A 21,032-nucleotide genomic window follows, 5' to 3' on the forward strand; every position below is an offset into this window, starting at 1 on the left:
ATGAGGAATCATTGTGGAAATAAATGCATAGGGATACTAAAACATGTGGAGAACCCTTATACTAAAGTAGTCTATTATGACAAGTATATTTTCAATTTTACTTAGAGAGTTCCATATATTCAAAGTGTTGGGGATCCTTTGTTCCAAGTTACTCCTTTTATGTGCCTTCAATACATCATGTAGTTTCCCATATGTCGTATACCAATACTTTTCATACTATGCATGGTAAAGGCAGTTTCCTGGAATCTATTAGTGCAGTACTGTGCTTTATTTCCTATAATTTCAACAGTTCAGAGATAAATTAAAGAGAGAGTAAGGCAACTTATTCTAAAGATGAGATGACTGGACCGAAAAGGCTCTACCACCCACTCGGGAGCGGACGTACTTTGGGACAAGAAGAAGATTAGCGTCTGAAGAACATAGTCTGAGTGCAGGATGATACCGAAGAAATTTCATCAGGAGGTCCTACTTGATGGATGGCTTTATGCACCAAGCAAAATGATTTAAAGATAGTCCTTTTAGGTACAAGAAGCCAGTGCAATTTTTACAATGCTTCAGTAACCAATGAAAAAAGGAGGAAAAGAATGAGCTAACCGAGCTACTGTAGCCTAGATCCTATACAGACGCATGAACAGATATTCCAGACCACCTAAAGAAGAGAGTTATCATAATCTAATCTGCTCAGGATCGTTGCCTTTACCACTAGTAGCCACAGGTTGATTGGAAGGAATGGTAGGATCTTACATAGCATTTTTTACAGGAAAAACATTTTGAGAGAGTTTATTGACCTGTGAGCTTAATAATAGGTCTGAATCAACTTGAAACGCTAAATTCAATAAGCCCATAGTGGAAGATGAAGGAGCTTTCTCTGGCCAATGGCAGAAATTGGATGGCAGGGCTGAGGTTCTTTATCCCTGGCATAGCAAGTTGTGTTTCTGGTGCACTGATTATTGTCATATCAGTAATTCCTTGTATTACGTTAACCAAAAATATGCTTTTACCAGGCTTTGCCATACCAAGAGAAGGAACCCCAAAAAAGCTGAAAGTTAGTAAATGTAAATTCGTGCAGAATTTCATCTGTGCCCTGGACTGCCTACCTCTTATTGTATATGAGCTAGCCCATGGATGCCTGAGGAGGTTGATGGACAGAATGCAGAACAATGTCATACATTCACCCCAGTACAGAGATCTGGGCATAAATCCATCGTTTTTCTGCTCACCATGCCGTTCCAGTTTGAACCCAGCCATATGCAAATCAGTCTTGACCCTGTGCCTCATGGGAACAGTCCAGCCCGAACTGCCAAGCCAGGTCCTCCCTGGACATCTATTGTGTGTCTTTTGCCTGAGGAGTAAAGCAAGTGCTCTACCAGGCTTTTTGCCCTCCCCTTTCATCTTCCTACCAAGGTAGTTTAATTCCCTCTTTGTAGCCTTGTTTATACTTCTCTAAATTTGGTGTGGATATCTGACGGTTTCTTTTCCATGGGGTGAAAGAGTCCTTTTCCAATGCATGGAGTTACCCTTCTGGTCTACTGAGTTGTCTTTGGGTGGTTTTTAGTATCCCAGACTGTTTGGCTATGTATGCTTCCAGCATAACCATTTTAAAAGCCCCCCCCCCCAAGTGTGTTTTAGCACTATCCACTAATTGCTTGCTAAAAGAGAAATAATCTAAAATGGCAGTTTTAATCTTCTCCTTAAATACAGGAGCTTGTAAAGCACTGGTTGGCAAATTACAGGAGAAGGTGTTATCCTGTGAGCCTGGATTGGCCAGCTCCAGGAGGACCGAGGGTGATTGGAGAGCGTTCTGGGCTTTTGTTCAAACTATGTGGCCCATGAACCAACATCTCTGATTACCAACCAATAATCTATTCTGAACCATAAATTGTATGTAACTGAGACACATGTGCCTTCTTGTTGTGTAGGGTGTTGAGTGTGCCATATATCAATGATACTACTGTCTGTCATGATTGTAGTTAATTGTGAGGAGCCCAATGAGTGAAGGCTGGGTGCTGCACTTGATGTATCCTGAATGATCAATGACTACATTGAAGTCCCCTTTTCCTTCCCTTTGTGGGTTGAATTGTGTTATTTTTAGCCACACACCTGAATGAAGTTTGGGCCCTTAAACACACTATTGTTATGATTTTGACCAATAAAGTGCCGTGCAGGAGAATGTATTCACCTCCTAATCACAACTGATTTTTTGGGGGCCAAGTCTGGTCTCTTTCTTTAATGCTGTTGCGACTCATTTAACATAGGAGGATTGAAAAGCTTCCTAGGTAGCGCCAGTCCCTTTGGCTCATAATCTTAATTCTTAATATCATATGTTTGGTTAAGTTGGTCTTTTCTAGGAGATCGATATAAATATCTTCTCTTTAAGGCAGGCAAACCTCTGGCGAGCCTTCGACTGAATTTTCATGCCATGAATGCTCCAGTTTAAGGGGGTCTAGGAGTAGTCTGGCTTGGATTGTAAAAGGGCAGCAACACATTGGCTGGCTGGGTGCTCACTGATGCCCTCTGCAGTGTTGTGCGTGTCCAGCAATGTACTGTGTGACCATCAGTTAGGTGTGACCCAGGATTATGCCCCATGTAAAGTGCACTCCTTTCTCACTCTGACTTAACAAGCCCATCTGAGGCAATACCCCACCCTAACCGAAACCTGCTGCATAGTTATCCAGAACTTGACTCTGCCAAGTGAAATTAATCTGATAAACTTGCCAATGGCAAATGACAAACCAATAATCTTCCCAGCAAAGGAACACTTGTGGTGAAATCTGTGGATCTCTCTAAGGTGACCAAGGTGCATTGCCCAGATGCAACTGAACAGTGAGCCGGCAGCTGGGGGAAACAGTGTTTAAGAGTGCAATCAAAGAGAATATACGTTATAGCATCTTTGCTGTATACTTAGAGTCTTGCTGGTACATTACACACAGAGGAATTGTGCCCAATAACTGGACCTGGAAAGTAATGGGTCACATGGGTCCATGTTTACAAGCATAAGCAAACCAACTAGCCAATCACTGCACAAGAAACACGAATTGAATGGAATGGATAAAGGTAATGACCAAGATGTCATATGATTGGTGATTTCGCTGTTGACCTTCAGTTGCGTGACTGCGCATCAATATTGTTGTCAAGTATTCTTTCTGTGCTATCACTGGAGAGTGATTATCAACGTTAACGCATTTATTTCAATCAGTACTTTTAGATTGAAATGCCTTTCTGTGAAACCTTCCAGGGCGTTCGACACACCGAGACATTTCTTTATATTGATCGTCGGTATTCTAGTAATCGCAAACATTCTTTTTGTTTTTGATTGCAGTACATCCGATTAGGAATGTTTGAACTCCACTGTGATGAACTGATCAGGTCCCTGGCTAAGCGTTCTGAGGCTCTTTGTGGAAAACTGATCGACAAAATGTTTCAGGATCACCAGGAAGCAAACAGGAAGTAAGTATCAATGGGAAAGTGACATGAACAAGCCGCTTGATTGTTTAATGGTTATATGCCGAGCCCTTGAGGACATTGGAGAAGCATATTTCGTCTTTTTAGTTCTCACCAGAGACAGCGCATGCGCTCTCACTTGCGAGAGAGATTTTATAAAAACAAGGGTCTTGCAGCTCGCCCGTTGCTTAACATCGTTGGCTTCCTTTTTCACTCTTATTTGCCGCCTTCAAATTGGTAAATGCCTGCTGGCTTCACTTCCTCTGTTTTTTGCTGGATCTTTGACTAAGTACTGATTGTTTCAGCTTGATTGCTGTCCTTCTGCTGATCACACTGTTATCCAGGTACTACTTTTATTTCTTTTTCTTCTCTGTTGTCCTTGTTGAAAACTTGCCATTTTTAGCAATTTTTTGTTGTTGCAGTTTTATAACACAAACTGAACCCAAAGGTATTGGAGTGCTTTACATGAGCACCAGTTACATTACGCAAGGACACACTCATTTTTTGGTAGGCATGGTGAGATTAGGTGATTTGCCCAGAATCACAGGATGTGATTCCCCAGTTCCAAAGTCAGCAGCTCTGGCCGTTACACCACATCCTCTGTTTTACTCTGCCACTTACACTTCAAAAAAGCAATTTTGTCCTTTAAAATGGATATTTATTGTGACAACAGATCTTATCTGCTTCCAAATGTATTTTCACTAAGACATGGACATGGGTTCAATTGCTTTATACAGGTTATAGTATTTTGCCAAATGTCATATTTTTTTCTTCTTCACAAGTGTGGAGATTAACTGACCAGCTCAGAATCACAGACTAAGAATCATTGGCAAAATCAATAGCTATCACCTTTGAGACCACTGACTCTGCCATTGCCATTTGTTCATACTGTACAGCGTGGGTATTGCCGACTTTGGCAATGATTTAGAGTCATGCTCCATAGCAGCATGACTGCTGTGCAGCCCAGCTAATAAAATATATATATATATAAAATGGACGACGATGCATCCAGCACTAATGCCCTTCTAATTTTTTTTTTTTATTGTTTTGTGTTTTTTTAAACATTTGTTTATTGGCATTTCTAATACACATGCATAAGTAGAAAGGGGGGCTGTAAAGCAGTCAGTACATCTGTTTACATTATTACAAAGACCTTAATTATGACTTGGTAACAGTGAAGTACTCAACATTTTGTTCGCATTACCCTTCAATTTTGGTATCTGGGTGGTACTATAGTGTAATCTAGGCTGACTAGGGCCAAACGTGCCCTGCATACGTTTATATGTCGCTGATCTAATGGGAATTCACAGCATATTCACACTCATAAAAAACCAACAGCAGTGCATAGAAACTGGCACAAACTTAAAAAGGAATAAGAACTACTTGTGTGGTGCGCAAAAAACCGTGGGTGACTATCTCAGGTCTATGTTGGTTGCGGGAGGCCAGTGGGCGTCTAGCGATCGGGCAAAATGTAAGGTATCTCTTCCATCTATCAGCTGCATCCATGTGGGGGTTGGAGCAACAGTGTAAAAAGTGCTATAGTTTCCGCGTGTAGAGGCAGTTTTTAGCCATGTATATTGTTTCCCAAGTGTCTATGAACATTCTGTCTGGTGTCTGCTCTTCACCATTCCCCTGGTCGTCGCCATTTACTAATAATAGGCTTTCCCAGGACCGCATCAGTTCCTTCCACTGATAAGCTATAGGCCGCCTACACAGCCCTCTCGCCTCTTCTCTGGAAATCGCCCGCCCTTCTGCTTCAACCCAACTCATGACATCTTGTTTCCAAACAGCAACCTGTGGTCCTGCAGTGGCATTCCAGGCCATCACCACTCATCTCTTGGCCAGGGCCATGGCCAGGTCAATAAATGTATTCCCTACTTTTTGTTTTGGTGGGCGGGGAAATAAGCCCAACATGCATAGTTCGACAGAACATCCAGCGATCTCTCAAGTGTCGCCCCAGTCAATCTCACCACTTCAGACCAGAATGGGTGCAGTAGCGAGCAGGACCCTACCATGTGCATAAAATCTACGTCTTGTTGGTCGCACCTCGGACAATTCCGCATCTCTCCTCCGAGCATTATCTTTAGTCTGTGCGTAGTCAGATAGAATATATGTACGCAATTGAACTGAATGTATTTCAACCTCGAGTTCTGCGATATTATCTTAGGTGACGTCAGAATCCTCCCCCAGTTCTGATCTGTAAATTTCCTCTGTAGGGCCTGTTCCCAGCTATCTCTAATTTTAGTTAATGGCTTCAGGGATGCCTCTACTAGGGCCATATAAAGCCATTCCACCTGATGGCTCTCTGCTGCCAGAAAAAGCTAGCGCACGCAGCATGGGGTGAGTTTCCGGTTCTTCCTTGTCACCGCCCCATAAATCTCAGAAGGTGTGAACCAAAGCCTCGTTACTTAGGAACTGGCCCCCTGGGAGCGCGTATTGTTCTACCAATTCCACAAGGGGATCATTGTCCTTTTCTGATAAGTCTCCCACCTTCTGCAAGCCCACTTCTGTCCAGTTGGTTAGCTGTTCAGAGGTAAATATCTGGCATGGTGTACCATGAGGGAGGCCCACCAGGGCAACAGTGGCTTGTATTGAGGAGCCTCTACTAGCCTGGACATAGTCCTCCTCCACCACTGCAGTGCCCCTGTTTGCAGTACCGATCAATATGGGGTCGCAACATTATTATCTAGTATTTTAGCTAATAGTAGTGTGGGGCGCTCACCTACTGCGGTCAGAAATGTTACATCTGTGTTGACCCCCTCCTGCCACTGTGCTAACCACTACAGCTGGAAGGCTAGGTAATAAAATTCGAAGTTGGGAACCCCAAGTCCTTCACTCCCCATTGTGTCACCAAAGAGACCCTGCTGCAGCCATTTCCCCATATTAAGTCTCGCGCTAAGGAGTCCAGGAGGGGGCAAACCAACCTCTGGGCAGCACCAACGGGAGGTTTGCAAAATAGCACAGTAGTCTAATGTAGCATGACCATTATAGTCAGCGATATGCGTGCCATGACTGGCAATTTCAGGGAGCTCCAAAACATTACGCAGGGTTTGAGTATCCTAAGCGCTCTAGCCAAATTACCCTCTCGCATGTCAGCTAGTGAGTGATAGATATGGATGCCTAAATAGTTAAACGTGGTTTGGGCCCAGTTGAGATCGCTCAGGAGTGTCGGCGGTCTCATCAGATGTCCTGACACTAGGAAAATATAGGTTTTAGTCTTATTGACTCGCAATCCGGTCAGGGTGGCGAATCATTCCAGGAGGTGTAGGGCGGTGTCTGATCCAGTGTCGTCGGCGTATAGGGATATAACATGGTGGCAGCCATCGAGGGCCAGCTCCATCCCAATCCCACCCCACCAAAACAGAGCGGCCAGTGGCTCCATCGCCAGAGCAAATACCACAGGTTACAGTGGGCATCCCTGTCGTGTGCCGCGTGAAATCTCATATGGGGCATAAACTGTCCCACCCGTTTTGGCTCTTGCGGTTGGGCAAGCGTACAATATTTTATCCATTTGAGCCAACCCTCCCCCAAGCCCATTCTTCGCATGCACTCAAACAGATCGTCCCAACTAACCGTATCAAAGGCCTTTTCCAGCTCTATTGATAGGATTGCGGCCCGCTCGTGCGGCATTTTATTGTTTTGTATAACAGCAAATTAACAGTTACAGCACTTCTTCAGTCCCAGCATCCATTGACAACATATATTTTACCTTATGCTAATGCACTTAAAAAAAATAGCACATTAGTCTTGGCTTTTTTCGTAGCGCTTTTTGAAATTAGTTTTAGTCAAATGCAATGTATCCGTGCTGCCGTACGGCATGGCTGCAAAACATTGCTAAAGCCAATAGATCTCAGGTGAGACCTATTGCCTTTGCCAATGCTTCTTTTGAATCTTGCTGCTGGACCACATGCACCTACTATGATATCGAAGTGTGTTTTTAGCACACTGATCTTCTATTGTTGCTCACAGTGAATTGTTGCCGTACATTGATGCTGACACTTTCATAGCCTCAGTATTCCTACAAAGCCATGTGCCTTATAACGTAAGTAGGGAGAGTACCTGAAAAGGTATTGACAAAAGCGAAGTACATTACTTGCATACATGAACTAAGGAAAGAAGGCAAAAATACCAGCACATTCATTTAGAGGACATCTAGGTATTGGAGACCTCAAAATATTGATTCCTTATCCCACCCTTAGTCCATCAGCATCCTACATCTTGCTACTGTGGGTTTAGGAGAACATTCATTATGTCTGAGCTCCCATTACTTTTCCTCCATAACCACTAAGACGAAGGGTCGTAAGGGTATGGCCAGGGTTACCAAAGGGAAAGCCTGCAGTAGCATCTGCAGTCTCTGGCTACCCCTAGTGAACCTCCATGCTTAACATTAAAACCCATGAAGGAAAACTAGTCTACTGAGGTCAGTGGTCTACTCGAGGTCAGTGGGTGACTATATGAATGTATAACTTGGTCATATTAATCAAGTTCATATACTATAGTTACGTTGATGAATTCGGAACAGTCACGTATGAGTGAAATATGGCCATTTGTTGGTGCAAATATCATGCCTCAGGGCCACTACATCCAAATAAAAAACAGTTCAGAATATTTACAGTACTGTGGGCAGTGTGGGACGCTTCTCTTAGGCTAATTTGTGCTTTTCATCATTGAACATTTCAGCTTATCTGCTGAACGTATTTTCTAATGAATCCCCTTAACTTTGGATATTTTCAATATTTGAAATATTAAAGTTACAGACAGCAACACTGCAAGCTTTATTCAAGCACTGATGATGATCAGGAAGTCCCTCCTTTCCGCTGATGGCACACAAACATCGCACCATGATGACTAGATATGTAAACATCCCAGTACATAGGAGGTGTAGTTAAGATTCCAGAGCTTGTGAAGATTCAACCATATTGAGAGGGGAATGGCTACTTGCTTGGGTACGAATTTGCACTTATGGCTTTGAATGTGTAGGTTTTATTAGATGTTCTTTCCAGTATTTTGGATATACCTTTGAATGGAGAGAAGTTATTTGGAGACAAAGTTGATTATACACTGTACACAGTAACATTTGAAGTAGTTTAGGCATGGTGCTAAGTCTTTGAGTTATCAGCCACAAATAAGCCTTTTTATAATGTCTAGAAATTGAGGTCTAAACTTGACAGATGTCAGCCTTCTATGAGGCAGCCGCAATATTAGAAACCATCCGCAGGGGAGAATAGAAACAGCAGTTTACTTTGTCTATTGATGTCCTGATCTGATCTCAAATGATTTTATATATGAACCAAAAACTGGCTATTCCAGACACCATTTTGTTTCTAAATAATTTAAAAAGGATACATCACATGATTTCAAAGACCAAGGAGAATGCTGTCACACTACAAAAGTTCAGCATTAAAACACCGGTTCAGCCTTTAAATTAATTTTCTTTTTCTCTAATAAAAATTACAATACTAAAGATAAAATCATTATGGTACAGTCTTCTAATATTGCCCAAATCAAAGTTTGTAAACGATATCATATATGTATATATCATTCTTTTTAATTTGTTTAGGCTATTCCCTTAAAAAGGACGTTCTGATAAAACATACTTAATATACATCTAATACATCCCCAGTGGCCACATGATATCAAAATGATGCCACTCCTTTGAAAAACCGAAACTGCTAAAATGATTTTTCCTTTACATGGGTAAAACAGGGATAGTTCATCAATAAATTAATTCCTATTTTTTGTATTCATATTCCATGTTCTTCTTAGTCTTGTTTAAATAAAAAACAAAAATGAGGAGACACAAAGAAACAAAATCTTTTTTCTCCTATTAAAAAAAAAAGACAGCCATTTCAAACATAAGAGAAGGAAAGGTACAATTAGTGTGCTCATTATTGCAAATGTACATCTAATCCCGTCTCCAGGTTCAGGTCAAACAGCCTCTACTCCTTTGTATTTTGGTAAGTTTTTGTATTGATTTTGAAGTAAACAGTGGCAGTTTACAATACAATGAGAATTATTACAAAATAAGTTGGTGAGGTATCACCGAATAAGACTCTGTGCATACATTTGTCATTTCTCCCACCACCAGTGTGTATATCAAGACATTGTATGACAAACAATGATGTATGAACATAGCATAGATTCCCTTCAGTATATGTTAGACTACAAACTTTTCTAAAGAAGGTGAAATTGGAACAAGCTGCGTAGGAAAGGTAAGGTGGAGGTTGAGGGGTACCCCGGTGACCTGGGGTTGGAACATAGGTTCTAGAATGTCAGAAGGGATAAATGAGTAAATAGTTGGCATATTCTGTCAAACCAAGATCTAACTATGGGAGCAAAGCCCTTAGGTAAAACAAGTGGTCCGAGGGGAAAAGAAGCTGGGAACCAGCACCCCCACATCAAAATATAGGATAAAACAAGCTAGAGAAACAGGATTTAGGTGCCAAGTAGCAAGTTCTGGAAAGAAAGGGGCATGGGTGCTGCTTTGAGTAGAGGCTGATGGTGAAGAGAAGCTCTCAATGTGAGGGTCCATGAAATTTGACAAGAGCAGGTCCCATTCATGAGCAATTGGATGACGGCTGAGGACCTTAGCCTCCTCTTGGTGTAAAATCATGGCCTCTGCCCCATCCCACTACCTCATTGTTTGCCGCCAGGCCTCACTAGTAGTAAGCAATGGATTTTTTCTATTTCAATGTAATCACTTGCTTCGTGATGATTAGGGCCAGGACCAAGGATCGAACAGCCAGCAACCGAACTTCCCACATGGCCATTCTCAGAAAGCTTGTGATTATTAAGGGTTTCTGTGTCACCGCAGCCCATATGAGTGCAGGGTAGGACAATTCCATAACATATGTTTAAAGTCTGTGGCCAGGGAGGCACACCTAGTGTGTGGAGTCTGAAGCATTGCAGGAACCCAGGGGGATACTCTAGGGCTCCCACCCATTCCTTGTAATGGAGGGCTCTGCTGAATTCTGTCTCTCAGCTATCCGTCAAGTGTTGTTATGAGATTTGTGTGTGAGCGAGGAGTGCCACGAATAGCCATGTAACAAAACTTCCATTCGCCAAATGGTGGCTAGCTGGCTCCAAGTCCTCCACCTGCTATAAACCTCAGAAGATGTAATGTATCAGACCATATACATTGAAACTGACCTCCCTGAATGGCAAATTGTTACATAAGAGCTTTGAAGGACAGGATCTGTCCGTTTTGGAAGTGGTCACCCAGAGTGGAAAGTCCGGCCTGCTTCCAAGGCCTTAAATCACGCTTAGTGAGGAAACACAGACTTTTAAGAAGGCCTAGCATAGGTATAATAGGGACATATGGAGGAAGATTCTTGGTGAGCCAGCGGCCTCTAACTAGAAACAGCTTCTACTCATATGCAATGAATAAACTATCCTGCAATTGCATAAGATTCCTCCTTGTTCCTAATAACTCTTAAGTGTTTAACTTTCCTCTTATGTACGGGTAAGGTGGTACCAGCTATGTGTATTTTGGGGCAAGATCACGTAGATAGATGGCATAATAACTTTTACCACACTAAATTTGTTGGTTTAAATTTTTTTGCCCATAAAGGGATTTTCCACGATATCTTTATTCAGCCCAAACATAATAGGCTTAGCAACGACTGCAACAAAAAACTGTTTTTCTCTTAAACCATGTTTCTAATTTGTCAACGATATTCACTCTTTGTGAGCATATAATTTAGTGACTTGCTCTTCCTATAAATTTCCATGGGTCTATTAGGATTATTAGTTAATATCAGCAGTAATTGGATCAGCTGTTGTATGTTGAATCTTTTCCGTCTAACTTATTCTGATACCTTCAATCACTCAATCAATGAGGATTTGTATGGTGCGGATGTGTCCCCTGTGAGGCTCTCTAGGTACCTGGAGATCTTGCTGCCTGTTCTCCTATTGGTTGAACATCCAGGTCTGGATGGTCCTTTCTGAACTGCTGGAGCGATTGTGAGGCTCTGAGGTGCAGGGGGATGATGTTCCAAGCCTTAGCCGTTTTTATTGAGTTTAACTAACACCACGGTATGTTGTATTAATACATTTTCTTGATAAAATAGTGTAGTCTATTTGATTGCGTTGATTGCACCTCGATCTTATGCTGTTTTTTTAAAGCTAATTTGTTGATGCAATGATATACTCCAGTTGATAACACCTAGAACCCATATGCCCTACATAGTGCTTTTATACAGGCAAACATTGGATGTTGCAATTAGAGAAGTATAAGGATTGTAATAATGTGGCCTATTATTGAATAATAGCTCTTGAGAGGATAAGAATAAGAGGGAAGGCCGAGCCACAACAGACATGTTAAGTCAATTAAATTTTTAAGTAAAAATGCACCAACCAAAAGAAAACCCCAAAGATAAGATAGCCTATAATATAAAGTATCTTATCTGCTAGGGTAAAGAGCACCACCGCTACCACTAAGATAAAATAATGTTAACAACATGATGAATATTAATGACTACTTTTTAAAATCCACATAAAGGCATTAAAGACTGATAAGTTGAATTCACTTTCAGACTGAAACACACATTCTGATTATGTAGTTACTTTACCTGTCCAGTCTTCAATTACTATTTTGTTTGCTTTTTCAATGATGAAAGTCTTCCTTATGAAAGCACATTTACATTTCTGTAAGCTCTGCAGTATAAAAGTGTCACTGAGAATGACCAATATGTTCGCATGTCCCCTTCTCTGTACCACATTGGTATCCCATTCCTCCAATATTAGACAGTATGAAAACCTTCCAACACATATCACAAAATGAATTTATGGACCTGGTCAAAGCAAGCAGGCCTGCCGGCAGCCCTTCTGACCCCTGTCCACCACAAACTTTCAAGACAATTATTTTAAAAACCTCTGCTGCCACTCCAGTAAGAAGAATCATCAACGATTCCTTAACTACCGTAATATTACCAGAAGAACTCAAAAAGTCACACATACACCCTTTACTGAAGAAAACAAACTTGGACCCGCTGAACCCTGACAACTACAGACTCATTACAAATGGACCTTTCCTGGGCAAACTGATAGAAAGAGCAGCGTTCGCCCAGATGTCACAATTCATTGAAGAGAATGACATACTTTCAGACTTCCAAACAGGATTCCGTCCGGGACGAGGCACTGAATCTGCCCTCCTTGCCATCTGGGATGACCTGAAGCATACAGAAAACCACAACGGGGTTGCTGCGCTACTCCTCTTGGACCTCTCGGCTGCCTTTGACATGGTTGACCATGACACTCTGAAACAAGGACTCAATGAAGCCGGCATAGAAGGAACTGCTCTAGACTGGATTCCGTCCTACCTTCGAAACAGAACTAATGTCATCCATACCCCACCTTTCTCGTCCAAACCATACTCCACAAAAGCAGGGGTCCCTCAAGGTTCTATCATCTCGCACATGCTTTTCAACATCTACATGGTCATTACCGGAACTGATCAATCAATTTCACCTCACGTGCTATAACTATGCAGATGACACGCAAATATTCCTTCAACTGGAATGCCCCAAAGACATTGGAAAATCCCCTATTTTCAGTTGTCTTAGAGCCGTGGATCAGTGTATGACTTGGAGCCATCTCAAATTGAATGCTTCGAAAACGGAAATACTCGTGTGTGGCGATTGGAAACATTATGACCCGCTTGTCGCCTGGCCTGATGAACTGGGATCACCGCCTAAAGTATCGAAGGAAGTAAGAAACCTCGGAATGACCATGTACTCCAAGCTGTTGATGAATGCCCAAGTGGACAAACTAGCAAGATCAAGCTTTGTCACTATAAAAACGCTGCAACAAATTTTACCTAATTTGGGATTTCCACACAAAGTCCAAGCTACTATCTCCCTTGTTCTGTCCAAACTCGATTACGCCAATAACCTCTATCACCGATAACCATTAACAACCATGAAAAGACTACAAACGATTCAGAACTCAAGCTGCCAGACTACTCTTGCATATCAAACCGCGAGACCACATCTCACCTGCCTTGAAAGCCCTGCATTGGTTATCGGTTGCCAGAAGATCCACATTCAAGCTACTTTGTATCACCCACAAAGCAATACATGGAATGGGACCGCTCTTCATCAGGAATAAAATCACTAAACACATTCAACAAAGGAACCTCCACTCTAAAGGGGCATCTCGCCTCAAAATCCCAAGATACAAGAAAAAAACCATGGGTGGCACATCCTTCTCTGTTCAAGCAGCCAAACTATGGAACTCTTTACTCCCCAACATAAGATCCACCGACAACCACCTTATCTTCCGAAAACTACTTAAGAATTGGCTCTTCCCCACATAAGCACCATACGCAAACAGAAATTTACAGCACATCCCTCTGTATATATGCATTTATTTTCACTATAGATATGTACCTATCTTTGTGTATTGCTTTGTATAAACATGTAGAATAATTATGTTGATGAAAAAAAATCATATTTGGTCTACATGTACTTGCTTCCATTGTGCATCTATGTACCTCCATGTACTTGGATCTGTGTGTCTGTTACTTTTCTCCTGAAAAAGCATATCCAATGCACTATCCTATTTCTCATCCTGTACCTCTAGCAATATCTGTAATCTACATATACATACCTCCTTTATGCATCTATATACTTTCAATGTACTTATGGCTCTATATAGTTATCACATTCTTCTAATTTGGCATTTCCAATTCACTACCCTATCTCTCAGCCTAGACTTCTCTCAATATATCTTCTAGCCCAACTTTCTGACTCATCTCAAACTACTTTCTACTACTCTTTCCAATGCACTACCCTATCTCTCACCCTATACATCTATCAATATATCCTCTACATCCACTCTCTCATTTATTCCTTACCCCATACCACTACTATGATCCCAAAAATAACCCTTTCTAGACTCTCTTCTACTCTACCCCTCTTGCATCATCTGACACCTCTTGTTTACTATACCAAACCTCTCTAAACTAAAAAAAATCCTTCACTCTTCTATCCCTCCACCATCCTTTTTCAATCAAAACAGACTAACATGTTCACTTCTCAAATTCCATATTCCACTATACTAACTCACCACTAATCCTTCATGGGTTCCAGAGTAGCGTGCACCTCGCCAATAAAGTGTATCAACACCCCATCAGGGTTACAAGCGCTATACAAATGCAAACCTTTTTTCCCTTTTCCACCCCTCCCCAACCCTTCTCAATCCAAATAACTGGCTAACATATCCACCACTCAAATTAATTTCATGTTTAACCATACTAATTCAACACTAATCCTTATGTGTTCCAGAGTAGCGTGCTACTCGCCATAAAAGTGCTTCAAAACCCGATCAGGGGTAGCAAGCACTATATAAATACAGACCTCTTTCCCTCTTCTATCCCGCCACCTACCCTTCTCTATCCAAATAACTGAATAACATATCCACCATTCAAATTAATTCATATTTCACTATACTAATTTTCAACACTTATCCTTTATGGGTTCCGGAGTAGCGTGCTACTTGCCACAAAAGCGCTCCAACACCCATCAAGTGTAACAGGTGCTATGTGAATGCAAACCTTTCTTCCCATTCTATCCCCCTGCTACCCTTCTCACTTCAAATAACTGACTAATATCCACCACTCAAATTATTTTCATATTTCACCATACTAATTCTGCACTAATCCTTTATGGGTTTCCGGAGTAGATTGCTTCAACACCCTATCAGGGGTAACAAGCGCTATATACATACAAACCTTTTCTTTTTTCCCTCTTCTATCCTTCTGCTATCCTTCTGAATCCAAATAACTGACTAACCTATCCACCACTTAAAATGTACTTTACTAATTCAACACTAATCCTCTATGGGTCCCGGAGTAGCGTGCTACTCTCCAAAAAAAGCGCTTTGACGCCTCGTCAGAGGTAGTAAGCGCTATACAAATGAAATTACATTACAATACAATACAATTATACTTGGTAGTTGCCTCTTCTTCAATGTGATTATTTCATTCGCTCAGAGTGTAAGCAAATTACCAAGTTATGCAGTGATTTTCCATTTAGTAGTTTAATCTAAAAAGATTCCAAGTAATTGTTAAAGTTCCCCTTCTCTCTAATACATTTTTTTGTGAAGGTAGAAATCTACAGGATGGACCTAAAAAATTACTTCAAAACCTTTGGTTTCTTTGGATGTAGCTCCTCTTTCTTCTTAAGATAATATGCCTTGTGAACATAAGTTGGGGATAGCTGGGGGAAGTAGCTGCCTCCTCCAACATACCTCTGGTGCAGCCACTGCTATCCCTGGTCTCCAGGTTCATGAAGGCAGAAGGAGGTACAAAATAAAACAGCTGTAAGACCCTGCTTACATCTTATAGTTTTCATTTGTAGCCCTTAGACTATACCCTCACCATCTAATAGAATTAAGAGTAGGATGAGAGGGAATCCCTTCAAAGGCTTCCTGAGTCAAGGGATGTGTTGTGTTACTTCTGCAACCTCTGCCATTTTGGTGAATCGACATCTAAGTATCCCTTTCTCAAATATCAAGTTTTGTTTATGATTATTGCCAAGTATAAGACCCAGTACTATCTGCACATTAGTAGCACAGCTCTTCTCAACTCAGAAGATTCTAAAAATAGTTTTCTAGGGTGTAGTGTTGACTGTGTAAACACACACACACAGACGTGCAGATGCATTCTCTTTTTATTTTTCTCCCCCCCCTCTCTCTCTCTACATTTCAATCTGCTTATGCATCCCTTTCCTTGTCATCCTACCTCTCATTTTAACATACTCACCCCCCACCTCCAGAAAATGGATTGCAAGAACCATTTACAACAGTTAAGATCCAGGCCTCTTGATTAAGCTGGGTTTATGCCAGCCCTTCCACTCCTCCAGGTTTTCGTACTTTTTGAAATTCTCACATCAAACCCTGAGTCTCTTTTATAATTTGAATTCAGCACTCATGATGCATCCTACCTGTTTAATACAGGCGAGTGGGGAAAGAAGACGACTAATAATGGAAAACAAATCCACTTTCGACGTGCAAGGAAAGAAAGTAGGGCAAATCTAAAAATACACATTGCAGTAGGATAAGCAAAGGGTGTAGTAGTTTCAGAATAGCAAGACCATTAAGGCACTGACATTTCACAATTGCGGCTGGCTTCCACCCTCGATGAGGCGGCCCAGCCCCACAGTACCTTGTTTTTCAGGCGTTCTCCTGAGTACGAATCAGAAATGTAAAAAAAGGTCTGTGCACTGGTTATAGCCCTCCCCAGAGATATTGCGATCAATGGGCACTACGCGATTGTAAAAAGCTAATTAGATAGACGTGATTATCTTACTTTGCATCTCACACGTCAGAAGCGGGCAGTTCCTGAAGGCAAGTTTTCAAGACTGTCAAATACTTGATGAATCCCTTCTGTTGTAGCCTCTCTGTCTCCCTTTCTCAGGCTCTCTGTGATTCCCGCTCCAGTTTCATATGAATGGACAGATCAAACTTCTGTTGCCTAAACCAGATCGATGCTCTTCAGGATGCAATTATTTCTCCTCCTTTCTGAATTCCTGGTCTCTTCTATCTGACCTTTTCTTGCTTACTACAGAGAGGACCAACTTTAGCCTATTCATAAAGTTGGCATCCTCACTTATCCTTTCCTCTGCTCAGACATTGCACTTCGTGGTGGAATCATCTGCCCTTTTTTTACAGCTTGGGACAACTGTGTTTCCTTGGGTGCTATCATTACTTTTCTGGACTTTGTACAATCCTTTATGACTGCGGTGCCGAGTCTGCATTGGTCATCATTTTGGATCATCTTAAATTATTGTGGAAGGTGGTGGCTGTGCCACGTTGGTCCTCTTGGTCATCTCCGTGGTGGTTGACCTGGTGTCTCATGATTTTCCACTGGTCCACCTTCATTAGGCTGGCATCAGTGACAAGGCTTGGGCCTGGTTAGATTGCTACCTGTGTAACTGTTCACAGGCAGTCTACCACTCCCCTTCCATTCTAAGTTCAAGTTTCCATCTCATGGAGTTTCACAGGACTCCTCCTTGAGCCCCACACGTTTTAACGTACATGTTTCTCCACTTGCTAAACCTATGCATGCTTTAAGCTTTCTCATATGACATACACTGATGATACACAGATTGTCATCTGGCTAGATAAGATGTCCATTGACGCTCAGACATCGTAGCCTCTCTTACTACAACTCTTACTATTGAATGAATTCTAATTTATAAACATTGATAAAGCAGAAGTCCTGGTTTGAGTTTAACCTCCATCTCTTAGTCCCTGACTCGCCTCTTCGTAATCAATCTACATTTCATCTTCATAGTTCTTTTGCACAGCTACTATTGTTTTCTGGTTTCATAAGGCCAGACCTCGGGTTGAATGCTACTATTTTTCCGTTATAGCAACCAAACTTTCAAATGCCTTGCCCTTCCAGGTGCTTCCTGGCATCCACCTTCTATTCTGCAAGCTACTTATTACCTGCCTTTTTTCTTCAATGTGTTCCTCATAGATTGTTCAAGTCTGTGCTCCAGCTCCCACCCCCCTCAGTGCCAGTACACCCTTTAGGGTAACTGTGCTTTGTACAAAAACCTTCATCATCATCATCATCGTCTGTGCGCAAACGGGGATAATACCAGGTCATTTATTACATACATACTGACTTAGAGATATGGGAGACAATTTTAGACCCAATGATATAATACTATTACTATAGTTACTTCAAACCAACAGAAACATTACTTTGGTAGTTATTGCTCACATACTGGAGGGCTTTATTGTGCACCCTTGGTTCAACACCCCTTGCGAGTTGCTGCAAACACACTCTACAGAGTACTAAAACAGCCATTCCACCACAGTCCAATGTGACATATAATGGGGTAAAGAGAATCTCAGAACACATAGGACACGTTATTTTTAAAGACATTTGCTGTAGCCTCTGGTAAGGTGCAGCCTGCACCATACTTTGAAGTGAGGTAATGTTTATCCAATTATGTTAATTTCTTCTCCTTAGTTTCTAAAGTAGCATTACTGGTTTGTAAGGTTGATGTTATATACATTTTGCATAAAATAGTATTTCTCTTTCAGGTTATGTGAAGAGTTTGAGAAGATCGCAGAAAAGGCTCTCAGTACTCCTCCCAACACAGAGGAACTGATGGAATTAAAGGTACCGCTTACCATACTTTCTTCATTTCTTTTCTTCTGACTCAGAAGTGGTTTACCATGTATTAGCTCAAAAGTCAGATCTACAAATTTGAAAGGTTAAGGTACGTTTCCAAATATTGGAAAATAAAAAGTATGTGTTACAACTGTTTGAAGTAATGTATTTATAAAAGCATACGGTAGTATTTTTCAAATGTAAATGATCGTTTTTTTGTGTTATAGTGAAATCATTAATATGGAAATATGATTTCATTACATCTTATCATAATCGCTTTCCATAGATATATGTATATATAAACTGACATCTTTTCTATGTATGATTCAGCAATAAACTGAATTGGGCTAGGTATTTTAAATTGGGGAAGCTGTAGGACATCCTCGGTAAACATGACAGGGGTGCCACCTGTTTACATAACATCTACCAGTTTATTCGCTGCTCACCTGCATCTCGGAAACTAATTTGTTTCTGGAGGATAAACATGAGCGTGTTGCGCTATTGGAAATGAGCTGCTTGTGGGGTCATCTGCAGGCCCGTAGCCAGGAATATTTGCTTAGGGGGCATGGCCCCTGGTGATGATAACATGAAGGAAAGATTCAGGCCACTGTGGTGTGGTTGGGAGTGGTCTCTAGCGCCCTACAATTATTTTTAACAAGGTTTCAATACTAAAAGATTTTAAAATGTCTTTTATTTTATATTTTACATTATGGTGCTATTCTTCCTTTAGTGTATTGGCAGATGTGTGTGAGATAAATAATCCATGTAAAGTGTGTTGAGTGAAAATTAAATGGAATTTTGAGACATTTGAATTTGAGTTTTTCCCAAAGAATCGCTGATGAGATTAAAGTGAATGTAAAACTTTTTAAAATGGGGTCCATGCGAGCTTTACCCCAATGAGGTTCAGGGACAATATGTGGTGAATGGTACATTTTAAAGCCCAGAGAACCCAACACAATGTTAACAAGTTGGAAGGATTAAAAGATGGCTCTAAGAGTTCCCTCTCACAAGAAATCTTTTTGTAAATTTGTGATAACTGGTGTGTATAAAATAGAATATTTGTTTTGTTTCACCAGTGAAAATGGGGCGATAATTAATCATTTTTTACTGGGGGTTAGAGTTCTCCAAGAAATTTATGAGGGGAATAGGGTCGCGTTTTACATTATCAAAAACCTTTAGCCTGTAGAGCCTGTGAGAAATGGGCAGCATTAAAATATAAATGTATTGCATGGCTGCGGCATTCTTACTTAAGTTTTTTTTTTTTTTTTAAATTAGATAATGATGAATTCACTTGAACACAACTTTGCTGGGCAGGTTATTTTTTTCTCATTTATTCACACACGTTCCTGCAATTCCATGAAGCTCATTTACATTTGTCTAATTGTCCCAAAATAAATAGCTTGCATTTTACATGTTGCTTATTACATATATTTGGCTATGCCTTTTTCATATCCCTGTAGAACTACACAGTACTGTTGGCTAATCTAATGGTGTCCATGTTATTCACTCCAGAAGTCTGAAAGTCTGAGATAGCCAAGAAGGGATTAAAACATACGTTCTGCAAGTTACACACAGATATCAGCTCCAGGTCCACCACCCTAATGAGCTACGTTGTTAAGTTACCATTAATAGTTTACTGCAAAAAAACTATTTTATACCAGTCGTAGAACAAAATGTGACATTTTCTAAATGCTTACTGTAAGAAATTGGATTAATATTTGGTAGGGTGACTACTCACTTCAAGGAATAATCAGACCTTGTCAGCATCAACCCTCAATGTGACTAAATTAAACGGAGCTCAATCCCCTGGTAGCTATGGCACAGAGCAGGCAGGCTTAACTTCGGGCAATGTATAATGTATTTAGGCAGTACCAAAATAGTAATAATGCAAAACAATATAGATCCCAAACCAAATTATAAAATAGAGTAAAATGTAATAAACAAAATGACAACAAAATAAAAATAATCCAATAAGGGGACCCGTAGACTTGAATTTGTAAAATATTAAGTGGGCATAGCCTAAGAAGTACAAACTACCAATGGTAGTCAATGGTTGCAGTAGACTGGGACTGAGGTGCAATTTGCGGGTGACCGTGATGGAAAGCAGGTGAAGTACATCAACCAGGTTTGTGCTAGTCAAAGATTTTACCTTCTGGCTTAAGTCCTTTAAATCCCAATCCATAACTGTAGTACACTTTTAAAGCCCCCCAGGACCTTAAGGGAGGCACTTAGAGACTCACAGGTGAGGCCAACTGCTGGGTCCAGTTCAGGTCCAAGTGCCACTGGTCAGATGCTTACCTCCAGGAAAAGATAGCTGTTGTATCCATGTAGCTTGAACAAGAGGCCAGCCTTATGACCATTGGAGTCCACTTCCTTTGCCCTGGGAAGAAGAGAGAGCAGGTCCAGTCCTTCAGAGTTCCTCTCAGGTCATGGACAACAGGTCCAGTCCTCTTCTGTTCCTCTC

At 41.1% G+C, this 21,032-nt stretch overlaps 1 protein-coding gene across 2 annotated transcripts in view; it reads left to right on the forward strand.

Annotated features, from left to right (window-relative positions):
• DNAH7 (dynein axonemal heavy chain 7) overlaps window positions 1-21,032 on the forward strand; it is a 1,967,826-nt gene that overhangs the window by 319,286 nt on the left and 1,627,508 nt on the right. For both annotated transcript variants that reach the window (XM_085648764.1, XM_085648765.1), the window contains exons 13-14: window positions 3,320-3,447; window positions 18,499-18,577. In XM_085648764.1, coding sequence (XP_085504890.1) covers window positions 3,320-3,447; window positions 18,499-18,577 — 207 coding nt within the window. The remainder of the gene's footprint in view (window positions 1-3,319; window positions 3,448-18,498; window positions 18,578-21,032) is intronic.

The sequence above is a fragment of the Triturus cristatus genome, chromosome 3_2 (genome assembly GCF_964204655.1).
Source record: "Triturus cristatus chromosome 3_2, aTriCri1.1, whole genome shotgun sequence".
In the NCBI taxonomy this organism is placed as follows: Eukaryota; Metazoa; Chordata; class Amphibia; order Caudata; family Salamandridae; genus Triturus; species Triturus cristatus.